The sequence below is a fragment of the Cydia splendana genome, chromosome 18 (genome assembly GCF_910591565.1).
Source record: "Cydia splendana chromosome 18, ilCydSple1.2, whole genome shotgun sequence".
NCBI classification, from domain to species: domain Eukaryota; kingdom Metazoa; phylum Arthropoda; class Insecta; order Lepidoptera; family Tortricidae; genus Cydia; species Cydia splendana.
The window spans coordinates 9271505-9291113 of NC_085977.1; the positions used below are offsets into that span (position 1 = coordinate 9271505).

Genomic DNA, 19609 nt, shown 5'->3' on the forward strand with positions numbered 1-19609 from the left:
TCTGTCAGCCATCAGCCTGCTGATATGCAGGCTATGGCTTTTATTATATAAAATAAACAAAGTGTTGTAAAGTAAAACTGCAATCATGACTACTAGATTACTTAGTTTGGGAAATATTTTAAGCAGGCCAATAAGCTTACTGTACAAACCAGCGCCTTTATTAGTTAATTATGCCGCTGCTAACCTCAAAAGGAACCTGGGCACTACATCAGTTGCTTGTGTAAATTTCTTCAACAAATGTGAGTAAAACGGAGTTTTATTTTATGAAATGACTTTGTTTAGCAACTACCATTAATGAGGTTGTATTTTATGCCTACAGTACCTGCAGAGAAATTATGGAAGTCAGTAACTTCAGTAAGTAACCCTGGTGCCAAAAAGGGTCGTGGTAAGGGCGCGGGGCGTATCAGGATTCGTGATCTCAACCGCGGTCAGATGATTGGTGTGGGCAAGATCAACATGTTGTGGCCTGGTCTGTCTGCGCCTGTCATTCGTGGCAGAGAACTTCTGAAACAGCAACGCCTGCCAGATGACCCAGAAAGGTGAAGGGAAAGGAAATCTTAACATAAATGTGCCATTCTGAGAAAGACGCTGTCTCTTTGTTTGACTATGCAGTTGTTACACATAGTTGCAGCGGCCTATTAAGTGACAAATACCTACATGCATTTATGTAACAGTATTAATTCTTAAATTATGATTTAAAAAAATAATTTTGAATTTTGTTAAAGTTTTGCCTATCAACTGAATGAATGCTTTGTGTTAAAATCCATGTGTTTTTCACACCTTTTTGTTTCCAAAATGTTATCCTACCACATTAAAAATTTCTTCATATTCAGAATGGATAAACTCATTAAGCTTCGAGATTCTATGACTAAATTCCGCCGCCTAAAGCTTAGTCCTATTGAGAGAGGTTGGTCCGGCACCCGCATGCCAGGCAGAAGTATTGGACCCCCGGATCCAATTGGTGAAGGTATGTTAAAAGTGATCATCAGTATACATCAAAGGGTATATTAAAATTGATTGTGAAGCCTAACTAAATATGAATATCTAAGAATACTTCTCTAGTAATAGTAGTACAAAATCTAAGAATTTTTGTTAGTCTTTAACATTTGCCTTAATACATGAGATGTTTCATACACATACAATATTTTTAAAAGCTAAATTAATTTCTATTGATCACAACAGTTGAAAGCTGTAATTTTTGTTTATGATTGAAATTAAAGTACTAATGTTTTTAATATTTATTCCAGATGAATTCGTTGGTTTTGACACCAAAGTGCTCCAGCTTCGTTCCCTACTTATTATGAAAGGAAGTCTTGGCCGCACAAGGAATTATCAGGCTATGGTCAGTAAAACTAGTTAAATTTATAGTGCCATTAAACTGGGTTAATAACCATTTCAGTTGCCAAATGCAAAGTATGAGATGCGATTGGACAAACCAGTGTGAACACCATAATTCTACTTTTTTTTTAACCAATTATATTACTAAAAACTGTTTATCGTTTAGGTAGTAACTGGTAACAAGCAAGGACTGGCTGGATTTGGTTTTGGACGGTCAAAAGAGGCATCTGCTGCCCTGCGGAAAGCCAGGAATCGAGCTGGACAGAAATTAATGCATTTTGAAATTTACAATGGACGCACAAGTGAGATTACATTACATTGAAACACCACTTTTTTTTATGAATCATACAAAATATTGTTTGAACTTAAAATTGGTTTTGGCTGGTATTTAAATGACAAATTCAATGGAGTATTATTTTATGACAAAGCTTTTATAAGGATATATATATATTTTTTTCAGTCTTCCACGATTTCTACACAGCATTTGGTAAGACAAAAATATTTGTACAGAAGAAAAATGAAGGCTACGGGCTTAGCTGCCACAGAGCCATCAAGGAAATCTGCGAGGCTATTGGCATCAAGGACATCCGAGCAAAGGTTGAGGGCTCTAACAACTTACAGCACATTGTAAAGGCTTTCTTCATTGGACTACTTCAACAGGTTTGTTTTGATCATATTAGTTACAAGTATTACCACATCATTTTTAACTATACTCTGGCTTTGTCAGTAGAGAATGTCGCGCCTTTTTCTACTGAGAAAGTTGCTTGCTAAGGGTATGTATAGGTACTACATAGAAAAAAACCGGCCAAGTGTGAGTCCAGTAGTTTCCGAGAAAATAGGCTGTGACAGACGGACAGACAGAAGCACGAGTGATCCTATAAGCCTATAAGGGTTCCGTTTTTTTCCTTTTGAGGTCCGGAACCCTAAAAAAGATTGAATTACCTTTCCAATGTAGATAATGTTGCTGTCTATAGTAAATAAAGGTGCTCTGAAAGGTGGAACCTCATACCTTCTTTTATAAATGCAAAAAGTTAAAAAAAAATAAGAACAGTAAATAATAAAATGTAACCGAAAACTAACTTTATTACTAAGTTACTGACTGCTAAGTTTAAAACTATAATTTCAACAAAATACACTTCATTTTCAGAGGTCACACCAACAGCTGGCAGAGGAAAAGAAACTTCACCTAGTTGAGTATCGCCAAGAAAACGAATACTATCCCAAAGTGATAGCGAGTCCCAGTGAAGTGAGGACCAAAGAGGAAATACGTAAAGATGAAACCTTAGACTTTAACCAGTATGTCATGAATGACAAAGTTATATTGAGGAAAAAGAAATTCCCCCGGTTTTACGAGACCATGCCTCACTACGAAATATTCCTGAAGAAATATGAGAAGTTTAGGAATCATGAGAAGATCAGGAAAAACTTGAAGGTAGAATATGGAGAGGTAAAGAGTTTCCTCACTGACAAGTATCCGGAAGAAAAGACTGAGGAAGCAAATTAGATTAGTTTTAGGCTGTAATGTAATTTAGTGTTCAATAAATGTTTATAGTTCATTGTTTTATTTATTCACATATATCTTAGTATGATAACAGTAACGATTCGAACGAGTCTCATTAGCCTACAACAGGGAGTCCCACATAACCATCCCGGCCCGTCCCCGCGCCGGGTAGTATGCGTAAAGCATCTGTCCAATATATTGGTCTAATGTGCATTGCGTCTCACTCTTTCATTGAGCAAAATGTGAGACAAAATACACATTGGACAGGTGGAATACTTAGACTGACTCTAGCTTCCTAAGGCCCAGACATACAAATGACAACCAAAATTAACTACGGAAATTTGAACCTATAGTGTAGGAAATAGAGTTGAACTAGTTTTGTTTGAAAATTGAATGGAGCAAAAGAAATGCAACTCTATTATAATTGAATATGATTTAAATTTCATAGAATTGAATAAGTACTATAGCCCTTCAAGTGGCGGTCAACCCGTGAATGGTCGATGCGAAAACCAGTAAACTGTCATCCACCACTGAGTGGTTAATGAGGTGTTGACGTATTTAGAGGTGAAATTGAACGCATTTAAGTATAGTTACGCTCTTCTAGCGCCCAAAATTAGGTAGCGAGTTAGAGAAGGATAGCATACCATAAGAAACACAAAAACACTTGGTATAAAATTTATTGGTGAGGACCATTGATTCGGAAGCGACCGCCAAGTCCGAGGTCAGTCTCGTTTTTTAAGAGGTTGTTTTGTAAAAGAAATTGTATCTTGGATCTTTTTTATTGATTTAGTCTTCCTTTGATAATTATATAGCAATTACCTCCAATAATCAATTAGTTTTATGGTGGTAGTCATTTTTAACAAGGAAGCTGGAAAACTGTCATTCTTCCGGAGTTTGATTACGTCTGGCCAAGTGTATATTAACATTAGAATAATTTAATTGCTATATTCAAATAGCCTATATAACGCTGATTCTAACAATATGTGATTTAATATACTTTCAAACATAGAAAAGCTTAAATCGACGATATTGAAAAATTTTCTTAATCTGCGCTGACCACCCACCGGGGCCCCGCCACTTGACTACTTTTTGCGTTTTCGGTGGCGCCACTTGAAGGGATAGTTAGTAGGATCGATAGCACGGGCGTAGCCAGGGGGGGGGGGGTTCAACCCCCCCCCGAAAAGTTCAGAATATTAACATTCATAGAATTCAAATAAGAACAGGCGTGCAGCATATTTCATTGATTACTAACTATTACCTATAGTATACGGTGGTTTGGATTTTGGATTTCTCCGCCATCGTCGATTATCGGATCGCATCAATTACTTTCTAAGATATGATAAAGGTAACATTCGGGTGGCGACTGCAGCAGCATTATTCTGTTGCAATGTTACTGCTGCAGCACTGTCAATTTTCGTGATAAAATGATGTGTCTGATTTCCATACTAAAAGTAAAAATGTAAAACTGTCTATCAAATTGCGTTTTTATATCGAAAAATTTTCGCGCTCGCTTCGCTCGCGTTTTCAATTACTTTCTAAGATATGACAAAGGTGACTTTCGGGTGGCGACTGCAGCAGCATTACTCTGTTGCTACGTTACTGCTGCAGCACTGTCAATTTTCGTGATAAAATTATGTGACTGATTTCCATACTAAAAGTAAAAATGTACAACTGTCTATCAAATTCCGTTTTTTATATCGAAAAATTTTCGCGCTCGCTGCGCTCGCGTTTTCAATTACTTTCTATGTTATGACAAAGGTGACTTTCGGGTGGCGACTGCAGCAGCATTACTCTGTTGCTACGTTACTGCTGCAGCACTGTCAATTTTCGTGATAAAATTATGTGACTGATTTCCATACTAAAAAGTAAAAATGTACAACTGTCTATCAAATTGCGTTTTTATATCGAAAAATTTTCGCGCTTGCTCCGCTCGCGTTTTCAATTACATTCTAAGATATGGCGACTACAGCAGCATTAGGTACTCTGTTGCAAAGTTACTGCTACGGCACTGTCAATTTTCGTGATAAAATGATATGACTGATTTCCATTCTCAGCTGTAATGTGGCAATGAACGTCACTCAATTTACCAAAAAAATTCAATGTAATCTTGATGACCCTAGGGAGAGGGGGCACCATGGTCTAGAAATGCTTAGGGCATCAAAATATCTTAATCCGGCACTGGTCGTTTGCGGAGTCAAACGATTTGGGACTCGCATTTTATACACATTTCCATGCCTTCCCGAAAAAAATCGAATCATTCGCGAAAGTCTCGCAACGCATTGAGGTTACAAACGGCACGCGCTCTTCCTCAGGAGTCTGAAGAAGACCACGGTGAGTGGCGCTCTAGCCAGGCAGGCCGCTTCGCTTTCGCTCGCGTGCGTATACCTTACTGTATCGTCCGATATACACCTACTCTGTCGTTAAAATCATGTGTAAAATTATAATAAGGGCGAAAAAAACTATTGATTTTGGAGTGTAGTTTTATTTAGTGGTACCTAAAATATTTTATCTGGTCTACTGTCCTCTAGCATATCCATCTGTCAACTTTACTTCAAGTTCCGCCTCCAGGGGAGAGGGAGAGAAATTAGGATTAGAAATTAGCCGCTTACTGACACAGACAGAATTCCACGCGGGCGGAACCGCGGGCACAGGTAGTCTCTAATATTTTTCTTGTGTAAGGGTTATTTTATGTACTTTTAGTCGTTTTATTTTGAACGTTGAACCCCCCCCGATACTAAAACCTGGCTACGCCCGTGGAGGATAGTAATGCATACTAATTACTTACCAAGTACGGTGTATTATCGCACATCGTCGGTTGAAGGCGCAACCCTTTTCTCTCCTAAAAGTTTTGCAACTTAGGTAGAGTCGCACCAAGAAAAGTCTGCAGCGGATTTGATAGCCCACGCAGTGTAAGTGTTATTTATACGTCATAATTTCATAGAAGTTTGACGTTTAAAATGACACTTGCACTGCGTGGGCTATCAAAATCGCTGCAGACTTTTCACGGTCTGACTTTATTATCGGATATATAGTCGTGACTTAACTGGCGACAATATCAAATTTTGAAATAAAACATCGAATAAAGTGTCAATTTTATTTATTTTCTATAAAGACTGACTTTTGATGAATAAACTAACATAAAACTTTCAATCTGTTGCTTCAAGATAAAAACAAAATAAAATAATTCGATTGCAATAAAGTCTTAGTTTACTGCTAGAGGATCACACGTTTATAAATGTCATCACAAGAACTAATGAAATCTATCGGTCCATTGTTTATAAAATCTATAGAACTACATGTCAAGCAGATCACCCCAAGAGGTAGGTACATACATAATTGATGGTGAAATGCACTTTAGTACTCTCAGATACGCTCGCAGCTATGGGGCTCTTTTAATGACAAAGTAGTGTTTAGGTCATTGTTTTTGTGTTAAACCTTAGCCCGCTTAGCTACTTCTGATGCTGACGAATTTTTTTCGATATGCTACCTCTAGGTATGGTTTCACATGGAAAACGCTCATACAGGTAAATTAGAGTAATTCCGAGCAATATAAACACCCGACTGGATAATTCAATTTATGCTACTATATGCGCTGATGCTGGTTTACTCTCACGCACATATTAGCCAACACTTTCAGTGCATCAATATATCTTTAGTTCTTCCTATCTTAGGACAGTCTGCTTCACATCTTCAGGTAATTAAATAAAATTACTAAGTTGTGACAATAATTGAAAGTTGCTATTATCTCCATGAACTACAAGTATTTGTCACATTTTGATAGAAACAAACCGTCAGTTTGCATTATACCATCCCGATAAACTACATACTTTTTACCCGGCTGCGCGACAGCAAACACCGAATTATTAAGTTTTGGTGTGCAAAGGATACTCAATCGATGTATGAGACAAGTATACATTTTAAATAAAGATACCGTTTAAAGGGATGTTACAACACAACGCAAAGTTATTTAAGGTGTATAATACATACCTAATATTTAAAAATATTATATAGAATATTTTAATTATGTTTACTCCTCTTAACATTAAGCCAGTCGCATTTGATTGAGTCAATTGCAATTTTAGACGTTTCATATCACATTTCTAAGGGTGGTATTCCACCTATCCAATTTATTTGTCCAATGACAGTGCGTCTCACTCTCTCATTAAAGCAAAACGTGAGTGGCAATACACATTGGACAAAGAAATTGGATAGGTGGAATACCACCCTTAGATAAAATAATGTATAATTCCTATAGGTTTTTGTAAAATGCAAGCGCGTTACATTACTACTGTACTGCCAAAGTGAACCTTATCTCTATGAGTATAAAGTTTAGAATCTTGATATCTTCCTCCTTGGTTGATTTTGAACGATGTATTCGGCCCATGGAAAAACTAAAATCATTGGGTGGCCTAGCCAAGATGCCAATCGCTTGCTCCGTAGCGAACTATACGGTAATATGTCTCTATCACTCTTCCTTATTTGTGCGACAGAGACAGTTGCGCTTCGTTCGCTACGGAGCGCAAACGATTGGCATCTTGGCCACGCACCGTGATAGAACGATACATCTAAACTCTAAATCATAATTAGATTCCAAAAAAAGTAAGACAATGTTGCCACTTTTTACTAGCGCGTCTTGTATTTATGTAAAAATAAGTAAGTAAAAGTACTTTTTTAAATCGTAGGAGTAAAATTACCAATAAATAAATTATCTTAGCGTGTTTATTTATAAAAAGGAATCTACTATTTTACAAACAAATTATTGCAGTGGCAACATTTTTTGGAATCTAATTATGATTTAGAGCTTAAATGTTGGATGCTACGCATATCAAATGTGCAAGTATATAAAAGTAGTTATAAGCTTCACATTTGTTCCGATCCGATAGAAACTTACAGCATTTAATAACTGGAGTCACCTTTAAGAGCTTACCCCTCTGCCGAAAAACTTGCACAATTGTGCAAACTTTTGTGTGGACTGACATGGCTATTTGTACGTTACGTACAAATCATGCAGAAATAGCAATACATTTGACGTCTCCTCCCCCGCAAAAATCGGCAGACTGTTTCGTACAGAAAATGACAGCCATGACCTCTCCAGTTACTAAATGCTCTAAGGATAGAAAGGACTAGCTATATACAAAAAAAAAAGAAATTGCAATGGAAACAAATCGTCAGATTGTCATTTATTCATTACTTGAGTTTATAAGAACTGATAGATTTGTGTCCTTAAAGCGGGAGCAGGGAAAACCCCATGCACGTTCCATTCGACTTGTGTCCACTTCTTTTTGCGTATCTGCCGGATCGGACCAATTTCAAACTTTTTGAGTTAAGGAGTCATACTGAATACTGAAGTGCAATTTTTGATTATTATTCCTACGCGCTTGTATTTACAACAATATCATGTCATGGCACCAAACCCTGTCGTCATAAAGAAAATTATATGTGACGTTATCGGGACGGGACCTTATTGTCGATGGCACTTACGCCGTTATTAACGAAGCTCCGATATGAATACAATGCCGCACAACGCTGCGGCGTAAGCGCCATCGACAATAAGGTCTCTTTTCATAGATAATGCCCCATATTACCTATTGATGCCACATAATTTTCTGTATGACGGTTGAACTGCTGTTCTAACAATTTGGAAAAATATTTACATCAACAAATTAAAATAAAAACTGAAACGTAAAAGCAACTAAATGCTCTAAATGCTACTAAAATTAAGCACCATATATTTGAAAAAGTTTAAATCTAAAAATTTGAAAACTAATGTACCTATTAGAGAAATTCCTATCGATATAAACTGTATAAAATTTAAATGTGTCCTTGCATTAATACGCCGATTTTAAACGCATGGTTGTTCCACAAATACTAAGCTACGAATTTTCAGCGTTTCGTAAACGCGGGTCGACGGCGCGATAGCATCGCGTCTGTATAGCTACAAAGGCGCGTCTGCATCGCTGTAGGTGTGCAAAGGTCTACAAGCTGCGTCTGACTTCCGTGCGAATCGCGTGTGTATCTATATCTATACAAACGCACGTCGACGGCACGTTAAAAAGTCGCGGTGTGAAAGGGCCCTTAGGCTGTGGTTTTACTGTCACAGAGTGGAGAAGGGATGAACAAGAAAACAAGCTTTAATTCCTTCGAATCTCCTTTCATTTTGCAGTTCTTTGTGTCGGTAGAACCGCAGCCTTAGACCGGACGCAGAAAACACAAAAAGCGGTTTTCATGCAAGATTAAGTATAGGATAATATTTCGAATATAATTTGATATCTTAGTATGAGAACGACAATAGTACAACGTATGGCTATATTCTACACCAATCAGCTAGGCGATGTGCTAGCTGCCAGACAACTACACGTCTTTTATGTTCTCTTATGTTCTGGTTTCCTATTAGGACAGCGGTGCCGTCATATAGCGGCCGTCGTCATACAAATACTACGACATCCATATTTAGCCGTATTATTTAGTGTGTGGTGACGGTAGTGGAGACGGCCGCTATATGGCGGCTTAGGAAAACCGATCTTTATATTTGAAAGTGTTATTACGTTGTCATAATTATATTTCCGTTGATCACAAACGAATGATAATGACTACAAAAATACATCGTATCAAAACTTTGTTTTTGGCGATTTTTTTACAATAATTAATAATAGTAGTACCTTGAAATGTTTAAAATTAATTTATCCACCCTTTTAAGAGTGCTTGAAACGTTACATAACATTATGAAAGGGGGCGAATGGTAGGAACGTTTAGAATTTTGAACACCAGTGGATGTGATATTCTGTTGATCGTAAATTAAAATGAGCAATTCTTAACAAGTTTATGTACTGTATAATTGTTTACCAGTGTAAAGTGTTGTTGAATTTTTTCTTCATTGAAGCTACTCATCGTGTGCGACATACTGGTCCTGTAAAAGATAAAATTGACCGTTAATCTTAAATAAATAAAGTACAATTTGAGAGTTTACGATGGCATACGGTATCTTGTGTTTTATGGCGGTAGTTCCACCACACGCGCCATCCGTCTACTCGGCGGGCCCACTGTCCGCGCCGCCGAACCGCGTGCGTCCACAGTCCGCGGCTGAAGGATTAGTGGTTGAATGTAAGTGTACACACCATGTGTCAGTGCGCGCGCCACTTGTCGGCGCTGTCGCGGTGCTGGTGCGGCGCCAGCGAGGCGCGCACGCCGCCCAGCACGTCGGCCGCGCCGCCCGCCGCCAGCGCCAGCGGCGCCACCGCGGCGCCCGGCAGGTGCCGCAGCACGCCCACCCCGCTCGAGCAGCGCGCGGCTAGCGCCATGGTTGCCGCCGTCTCGGCGAAGCCCTGCACATGGAAACAGCTCTTGAGGGCATTTCACTTGCAATATTTATTTAGGTGTTTCCAGAAAAAACTGTAACATATGGTACTTTTCGAAAATAGGGAATATTAGGCAAAGCTCTGCGTAGGTGGCACCACTAGCACATGCAGTAAACAAACCTCATTGACATCATCACTGACACATCATGCGTCACTAGGTCAATCACATCGCCTACAAACTCGACAATCGAAAGTTCGGTTTCTGCCTCTCTATCACTCTTGCTTATTCGATCGATAGAGAGGCAGATAAAGAAATTTCGATTTTCGCGTTTCGTAAACAAACCCCCTTGGTGCATCAAAGTCATAGTGAAAACTTGTCAAAAAACTTTTTGAGGCCTAGTATGTATATTATAAGTTACTCTATGGTATACTAAATAAATTAGTGCCTTTAGTAATTACCTCCTTGACGGTGTGGTAGGCGGTGGCGACGCCCTGGCGGATGTCCTGCGGCATGCGCGCCGGGTCGCGGCGGCGGCGGCGGCGGCGCTCGCGGCGCTCGTACGCCGGCGCCAGTTGTAATGTCGGCGCGGGCGTTAGCATGTCGAACGCCGTTTCTGCCGTCGCCTGCCACAACGAAACAATATGACGCTAAATTGTGATTATAAATTAAATATATTGATTTAATTGCACTAAATAGAGACGAGTGGAGGAAGAGGGGGGGAGGCCTTTGCCCAGCAGTGGGACACAGTGGGCTCTGAATGATATTCATTTAAACTAACACGATTTTCACTCATAATTTTAAACTTAACACGGGACTTAATCACGTAAAACTTACGTTTATATATGGCCTGAAGTTTCGAAAGTGACGTTACGTTCGTGGTTACAGGCACACTGGCGAGGAATTTTATCAACATCTCAGGCCATAAATAAACGTAAGTTTTACACGATTAAGTACCGTGTTAGTTTTAAAATTAAAAAGTTTACATGTTTAGTAGATCATAAATAGCAGTTTTAAGAAATGTTGTCAGTTCGAATTAGGAAAAAAAACGTGACTAATTTCATTAAAGTCAGTCAGATAAAACGTAGTAGTTTTCGTAAAAATCTGCGCCCATTTTTAGGGTTCCGTACCCAAGGGGTAAAAATGGGATCCTATTACTAAGACTCCGCTGTCCGTCCGTCCGTCCGTCCGTCTGTCACCAGGCTGTATCTCATGAACCGTGATAGCTAGGCAGTTGACATTTTCACAGATGATGTATTTCTGTTGCCGCTATGACTACAAATACTAAAAAGTACGGAACCCTCGGTGGGCGAGTCCGACTCGCACTTGTCCGGTTTTTAAGATTAGGTTACGCAAGACGGACACCACGGATAAAAGGAAGCGTCGCGGCGCTCAGCACCAGATGTGTGTCAACATGAAGGCAGACCTGTATGAGCTGCAGCAGGCGCGTGGTGATGTCTAGCGCGGCGACGGCGGTGCGCGCGGTGAAGGAGGCGGCGCCGCGCCGCAGCCCGTGCACCAGCCGCCCGTCGCGCCGCCATTGCTCCACTGGCAGCCACACCAGGTCGCGTATGCCCGTTACTGCGGAAAAGAAAAACTTTATGATAACTGGCTGTGCGAATCGCGCCAGGGTAACACTATAGTTCGTTTTTTTTAGCATTAGAAATAAGGTAAACAATCTTGATGTGTCTTTTAAGATCGCTTACCTTCTTTCAAGTTCTTTCTAATGCTAAAAAACGAACTATAGTGTTGAGTTAACACACTACGGCTAGCTAAACTATCAGGTTAATGTATCTTGCGATATCGTAGAACTTAGAATAGAATAATATTTATTTGAAAAAACCTTGTTGACAATAAATATCAATGTCCTGTGGCCCCATACTAGGCTATGCCTGTGGCGTGGCAGCCGGGTTCACAATTCGTAGGCAAAAGGTTAAGAAAAAACGAATCTAATAGGTAGGTAGGTAGGAATTAAGGAAATTATGAAATTCAAAAAAAGAAAAAAAAAGAACTTATCCGAGCTAAATTATAACTTGTGATACAAGCAAAAGTAGAATAAAAGAAATTGGAGGTGTAGCTTGCTAGATGGCAAAAAAAATGTTCAGAACCGAATCTAGCGAGGTTTGTAATAGTAGGAGATCCCACATATGGTCGACCTTCACCAATCTGTCTGACGGCTGTAACTATGAAAATATGAAAGAAAATATGTTCCAGAACATAAATAAATAGGGTGGCCTAAAGAAATACGGTCAACTTCGAGCAACACGGAAGGGAGGCGGCATTCGCACTATTTCCCCTCTGCCGAGGTACAAGATTAGCGCGTCAATCTAATCTAGCGCGGGTAATAAAACTAGTTGCACTTGGATTTTTCACTAGACCGAGTCCAGACGCGCGCGTGAACACTGCTGCACAAAAATGCCTGTTTGCTCGGTTTTTTGTTATGAAAAGAGGTCGGGGACATCAAATTTACAAAAAGAAAGTGTTACATTTCACATGTAATATTTTTTTTTACATATCATACGTTTAATTAGATTCAAACACAATTATTATATTTTAGTCTCATGTAATTGTTGGATTTATCGATTTTGCTCGCTCAGTACAAATTGTGGATCGGTCGAGCGACAAATCCGACTTCTCATCTCTCAGAATACAATAACATACTTCAACGAAAATGTGTTAGTGTGCGTGTTGTGACACTTGTCACTCGTCCGTACACAAAAAGAGATCTAGGTTTGCAAAATTTGTCTTTGACGTGTGTCTTTTTCTATGTATTTGTGTCGTCAGTACAGATTGGATTTTGTATGTAAGTGTGTGAGAAGTGCGACTGTGTGCACCTTTCCCCCCGCGAAAAATGGCAGAAAGATTTGTACGGTGAAATATCGCTTGGGCCCCTCCCTTCCGAAGTGTCGGAAGCCTGTGTTGCTCGAAGACGGTCAAGGCTATTTAAAAAAAAAAATTGAAAAAAAAATTTTTTCGGCTAATTTCACCGATTTGTCTGACGAACGAAATAAGTTTCAATGGAAAGTATACAACTTGTACAACATAAATCAACTAGCTTGTCTATCTTTTTCCGGTCACTATGTGGTTGCCGTGTAGAGGTGATTTTATATCGATAATTGCACTCATCTGTCTGACGCTTGAATTATACATCAAAATGATGGTAATTTTATTGCAAGTACAAATTGAATAGGGTTGCCTGCGAAAATCCGGTCACAAATAAGGGTTGCCAGGCTTTTAATTAAAATAAGAAGGGATAAGACTTTTAGCGATAACTCATAAACGGCTTAACTGATCAAGTTTGTTTTAATTTTATTTGATTGAGTTTTTTAAGCACTATTTTCATGATTTTTTCCATATTTTTTGGACAGATGGTTCAAAAATTAGAAGGAAAAACATTTTATTTTCTTTCTAAACGATTATTTCCGAAATGATTCACGTTATCAAGAAATGTTGTTTAAAGACAGGGGTCTTAAAATAAATAGGGATTTATTTTCAAAGGCCTATCCAACGACACCCCACACTAAGAGGTTGAACCATCTGTCCTAAAAATATGGAAAAAATCATGAAAATAGTGCTTAAAAAACTCAATCAAATAAAATTAAAACAGACTTGATCAGTTAAGCCGTTTATGAGTTATCGCTAAAAGTCTTCCCTTCTTATTTTAATTAAAAGCCTGGCAACCCTTATTTGTGACCGGATTATTGCAGGCAACCCTATACCATTGTATTTGCAATAAAATTACCATCATTTTGATGTATAATTCAAGCGTCAGACAGATGAGTGCAATTATCGATATAAAATCACCTCTTTAACTTGTCCATTCCCACGATGTGACGTCACCATAAGCGTTGCAGCTCATATATGAGCCGTGGGAGTGGACAAGAACACGGCAACCACATAATAGTGACCGAAAAAAGATAGGCAACCTAGATGATTTATACTAAATTATTTGAACAAATTAAATTATTTCAGAAAAATATTTTAATTTGTTTTTATCAAGTAGAAACACTACTATATAAATTATAAACTGAAATAAATGTCATATACTAAGAAAAAGTGACCAAGGCCTCCAGTGCCCCAGGCTCCGACGTCATCGAGGAGAGGACGCTGGTTCGATTCCAGCCTGGGGCACTGGAGGCCTTGGTCACTTTTTCTTAATATATGACATTTATTTCAGTTTAGATGATTTATGTTGTACAAGTTGTATACTTTCCATTGAAACTTATTTCGTTTGTCAGACAAATCGATGAAATTTGGCGAAAAACTTTTTCTAAAATTTATTAAAAATAGCCTTGACCATATTTCTTTAGGCAACCCTATTTATTTATGTCCTGAAACATATTTTCTTTCATATTTTCATCCGTCAGACAGATTAGTGAAGGTCGACCATATATGTGGGATCTTAGACCATAACATCCGAGATACATTCCTCTTATAGAGGTTTTGTAACTGCTCTCGTTGTAGGATTGTTATACGAGCAATACTGACTGAAAAAATGAAATTGTTAAACATAAACATTTTAAATGTATTTTTTACTCTCAACTGAAGTTTTCAGGGATGTCAGAACTTACTTAACTGCAGCAGCGAGTGCATGGGCCCAATGCCGCCGAGCAGGCCGGGGAGCTGGTGCCGCTTGATGTCCGACAACCATTCATGCAAGGCCCATTGTACCAGTTTCTCTAGGCCAAGTAGCCCAAGTCTGGAACAAAAATACCAAATTATCTCAAAATTAGTTTACGAAATGGGCTATTATTATAAAATTGTTCTGCATATATCATGTTTTAGCAGTCAAAATGCAGTAAAAGGAAAAAATAAAGTGAAAATTGTATTTCTGGATTCTAGGTACTCACTTGTAGTCGAGCCTCTTGAGTGTGAGCTCCGAGCAGTTGAGCTGCCCCAGGCCCATGAGCAGCCCGGCCACCGGTCCCGCGGACAGGTCCACGCGCTTGCCGACGTAGTCTAACCGGATCGGGACCTCGGGGGAAAACACTACCCTCCTGTAGGAACACATGTTTAAAGACAGATCAATAATTTTTTTTTACTCTTTCCTATGTCATTCACATCATATCTCACACATAATGTTCTAAAACATACCTGAAATAAATCGGCGAGTCATCAACCGGCTCCAGGTCGACCGCCACTTTAGTGGTGGGTTTCTCCTGACTAATGCCCAGTCGGTTGAAGTCCTCCTCCAGTTGTATGAGGTTCTCGGACACCAGGCGCTCGGCTTCGTAGGGCTCCATCAGAGGTTCGTCATCTCGGATCACTGGAAATACAACCTTGTTTAGTAATGTGTATGGTACAGTATACAAAATACCTTCTAATATTTTTAAGTTTCAAAATGAATTCTTGCGAGAAAGAGTCGGTGTCGAGTAGATCAAGTGACTCACTATATTTAGAGATATAGGAAATAAACCCTATTTTTATAACCATAAATTACACAATCGTACTAATTTCATTTAGGATCATAAAAAGAGCGTCTCCAAGCGAATTCGATGTTGGTGGCAGGTCTTCATTACACTCGTCAGTGATCGAACCCTGTCATAAAATTACCTCTATTTTCATAGCTTTAAAGTACACAATCGTACCAGTGTCGTTGAGGCTCAAAGCATCAGCATCTCCTAGCGAAGTCGGTGTTGGTGGCGGGTCCTTCAAGTGGCTGGCTATGCTCATGACTGGGGGCCGGTGTGTGGGTGTGGTCTGGCGTGAGCTACTCGAGTCTGTTGACAGCCCGCTTATGCTTTTTGTGTCGTCGTCTGTAGAAAAAATGATGAGATATAGTTTGGTTGGGAATCTAATGACACATCATTTATATTTAGTTTAGACCAATAGTTATATCGGCTGAATCGATTATTTCTATTTTCATATTATGTTATTTATAATATAATTTGTATCATAAGAATCATCAGAGCAAAAGTTTTCAATGGAATTTTAATCTTTAGAGCATTCTATTCAATATTCATTCATTTAATTTTGCGCTCCTGTTCTGTACTTCTATAAATTGCAAGCAGCTTATTTTGGTCAGTAAATATTAAAATAGTACTCCATTTCGGATGAATTGCTCCATTTGCTTAAATTATCTCATTTCAAAATCACATGCATCAAATTGTGCACTTTTATGGGAGTAAAGTAACTACTGCAAGGATCCTTTCCCACATACCATTGTTCTCGTCCGTGCCAAGTTTGGAGAAGAACCCGACGAGGAAAGCCAGCGTGTCCTGGTCGAGGTTGAATCGTAGCGGTAATAGCGATACTTTGAGGCAGCACTCGTGTGCGGAGAGCGCCGGGTCGGGTCTCATGTGCACGGCCTTTATCACCAACTGGGAATAAATGGGGTGGTTAATCATTCTTCAGTTGAGTTGGAGGAGAAACTGGCATAGCGTGTACGACAGTCTGAGTCCGTCATTCTAATACATACTACTTTGTATAGTAATAAAGTAAGAGGTATAGGTACATACTAAATTATACAATGTAATAATAATCTAATACCTTTAAATGAGCAATTCTGGTATTAATCTTATAACTTTAAACGAGCAATTCTTGTATATTTATTTATATATATATTTTGGGGATTTCGGAAAGGGCTCTAACGATTTCGATGGAATTTGCTATATGGGGGTTTTCGGGGGCGATAAATTGGTCTTATTTCTGGGAAAACGCACATTTTTGAGTTTTTACTTTTCTAAGCAAAGCTCGGTCTCCCAGATATTTATTTAATTTTATTTTATTTATGACTCTATAGTGTCCCCCTGCTAATCAAAGGCCTCCCTCTTTGTTTTCCACGTATCCCTATCCTGTAAAGTCTTCCACGTGATTCCTTACAATTTATGTTTGTGCAATGAGAGCATAAAACCAGCCCTTTAGCTGAATTTACCGATCAGAGCGATATAAATCGAGGATAAAATGGGCATTGATACTATGGCATTTTGATGTCTCACGTATTTAGTCTTCAGTTCGCTGCATTTATGCTCGATTCATCGGTCTATGGTTAGCTATTATAAAAAAATAACTTCAAGACAAGGATTGGCCAAAATAGTTGCGTCTTGCATTGAAGCTATAAGCAATTTAAAAAGGCAATGTGGTAGCAATTTGTAACAAAAGCCCATAAGAAATTAGCCAAAAGCAATGTTATTTGGGTCAGATATCCTTGTAAATAGGTTAGTTATCGGTTATCGCCGTGACTCACCATATGTGCATTGCTCCGTTCGGGCTCGTCCTTGAGCTTGTACTGGCTGAGCAGTTTGTTGATGTCGCTGCACACCAGCCGGTCGAGCACCTCGATCTTGCTCACGGCGAGCGTCTGCCGCGACGCGTGCGTGCCGCTGCTAGGGTATGTTTCGTGTTGGAATTTATCGCGTGACTCACCATATGAGCATTGCTCCGTTCGGCTCGTTCTTGAGCTTGTTCTGGCTGAGCAGTTTGTTGATGTCGCTGCACACTAGCCGATCGAGCACCTCGATCTTGCTCACGGCGAGCGTCTGCCGCGACGCGTGCGTGCCGCTGCTAGGGCATGTTTCGTGTTGGAATTTATCGCGTGACTCACCATATGAGCATTGCTCCGTTCGGGCTCGTCCTTGAGCTTGTACTGGCTGAGCAGTTTGTTGATGTCGCTGCACACTAGCCGATCGAGCACCTCGATCTTGCTCACGGCGAGCGTCTGCCGCGACGCGTGCGTGCCGCTGCTAGGGTATGTTTCGTGTTGGAATTTATCGCGTGACTCACCATATGAGCATTGCTCCGTTCGGGCTCGTCCTTGAGCTTATACTGGCTGAGCAGTTTGTTGATGTCGCTGCACACTAGCCGATCGAGCACCTCGATCTTGCTCACGGCGAGCATCTGCCGCGACGCGTGCGTGCCGCTGCTAGGGTATGTTTCGTGTTGGAATTTATCGCGTGACTCACCATATGAGCATTGCTCCGTTCGGGCTCGTCCTTGAGCTTGTACTGGCTGAGCAGTTTGTTGATGTCGCTGCACACCAGCCGGTCCAGCACCTCGATCTTGCTCACGGCGAGCGTCTGCCGCGACGCGTGTGTGCCGCTGCTGGGGTATGTTTCGTGTTGGAATTTAACCTAAAACAACATTTAAAAGATTAATCATTTATTTACAAACAAGATATATACAGTGGCATTACTAAAAGAAATTAATAACTAGCTTAAATCTAAAATAGGCCATTGAGGCATTGTACCAAGGATGCTGGCGGCATTTCCTCGCTGTATCACAATGCTGATACGTTGTGCGAGGTAGCCGCCAGCTCTTCGGTCACCAGTTACGTCAACAACATTTTATGTCGAAAAGTGTGATGTTTGTGATCATGCTCACACGGCTAAACCGCAGCATAAAATTAACTATTAAAACTAAATTGTATTTTTAGCATTTGACTGGTGTACAGATGTACCGCCTTATTCATAAACGCGCTACAAGCCTCAATTAGCTAATAATCGTTTGTCTTAACTGTCATTTTGATTTGCGTCATGTATTTGTAAGAAAGGGATAAAACATAATTTAAGTAAATCAGACCCGTAAAGTTTTATGAATAAAGGGGGTAGTACTTAATTGTTTTTCATCGTAATTTCTCGGAAACGTTCGTATTTGTCATGCTACTTCAGTCAACCTCAGTTCTTTTGTGTACCGAGACTGACTGAAATAGCAAGACATTTTCGTACGATCCCGTGAAAATACGATGGATAATAATTATGCACTACATCTGTATATAGCCAGGCGTGGCTCAATCCGCGATTTCGTCGCTTTGCTACAGGTAGCTAAAAGTACATCCGTTCCACATCAATTTTGGTGGCTAGCCATAAGCGGCGCGTGGTGCTGTCGCCACCTAGCGGCCATATCTATCCTGATCGTAACAGACGCGTTTTGTTAGAGAGTGAGTCTTCTGTACCTAGGACTATTATTTATTCTGTGCTTGTGATTGACTCCCTAACTTCCTATAAATCGGTTCTTCAAAAATACTATCATCATAATCTACCTTAGTGAGACACAGCTTGACACAAGTATGGTGGTCCCTATGTCTCCCGCCCCTCGACTTGAGTTCTTTCCGCTTGGGGTGTGGGTTCCTGCGTGGTAATACCCGCTCTGAACCGGACGACCAGCTGACCCCTTGGCGATAAGCGGCCGTGATTGCACGCCCGGCCTCGTATGGTTCGTAGTCCTTACTGCGTCTGTTGAAAAAGAAACGATGAAGTATTGTTTTTTTAACAAGAATCCGGTTATAGATGGTAGGATCCTATAGATGTGCTATATGCATGCGTCCGCGTGGGACAAAACATACGCAATGCCACATTATGATTACTTGATTAGTCGTATTTATTTGTTGCCCACCATAATCCAAACGAAATTTACGGTGGGGAATCAAAAATAATGTGAGACTGTGACAGGGACAAACTAATAGCGGTTTCGCTGCTACTCCTACTGAAAATACATAAGACTATCCCGTTCGGTCATTTCCCCCCACCCTTCATGCCTGAT

The 19609-nt window shown here is 39.9% G+C and overlaps 2 protein-coding genes across 2 annotated transcripts in view; one reads left to right on the plus strand and one right to left on the minus strand.

Moving 5' to 3' along the window:
- On the plus strand, positions 1–2894 carry LOC134799566 (small ribosomal subunit protein uS5m). The gene is made up of 7 exons (XM_063771999.1): positions 1–239; positions 320–539; positions 834–967; positions 1248–1342; positions 1505–1640; positions 1799–1998; positions 2486–2894. The coding sequence occupies exons 1-7, from the start codon at positions 86–88 to the stop codon at positions 2840–2842; spliced, it is 1296 nt and encodes a 431-aa protein (XP_063628069.1). The 5' UTR covers positions 1–85; the 3' UTR covers positions 2843–2894.
- A 3025-nt stretch (positions 2895–5919) lies between these two features.
- LOC134799570 (autophagy-related protein 2 homolog A) overlaps positions 5920–19609 on the minus strand; it is a 36871-nt gene continuing 23181 nt past the window's right edge. The window contains exons 28-38 of the mRNA XM_063772003.1: positions 19110–19302; positions 18034–18201; positions 16293–16452; positions 15721–15888; positions 15227–15398; positions 14983–15129; positions 14704–14831; positions 11559–11713; positions 10594–10758; positions 9955–10161; positions 5920–9746 (exon numbers count right to left, since the gene is read on the minus strand). Coding sequence (XP_063628073.1) covers positions 9961–10161; positions 10594–10758; positions 11559–11713; positions 14704–14831; positions 14983–15129; positions 15227–15398; positions 15721–15888; positions 16293–16452; positions 18034–18201; positions 19110–19302 — 1657 coding nt within the window. The 3' untranslated portion in view covers positions 5920–9746; positions 9955–9960. The remainder of the gene's footprint in view (positions 9747–9954; positions 10162–10593; positions 10759–11558; positions 11714–14703; positions 14832–14982; positions 15130–15226; positions 15399–15720; positions 15889–16292; positions 16453–18033; positions 18202–19109; positions 19303–19609) is intronic.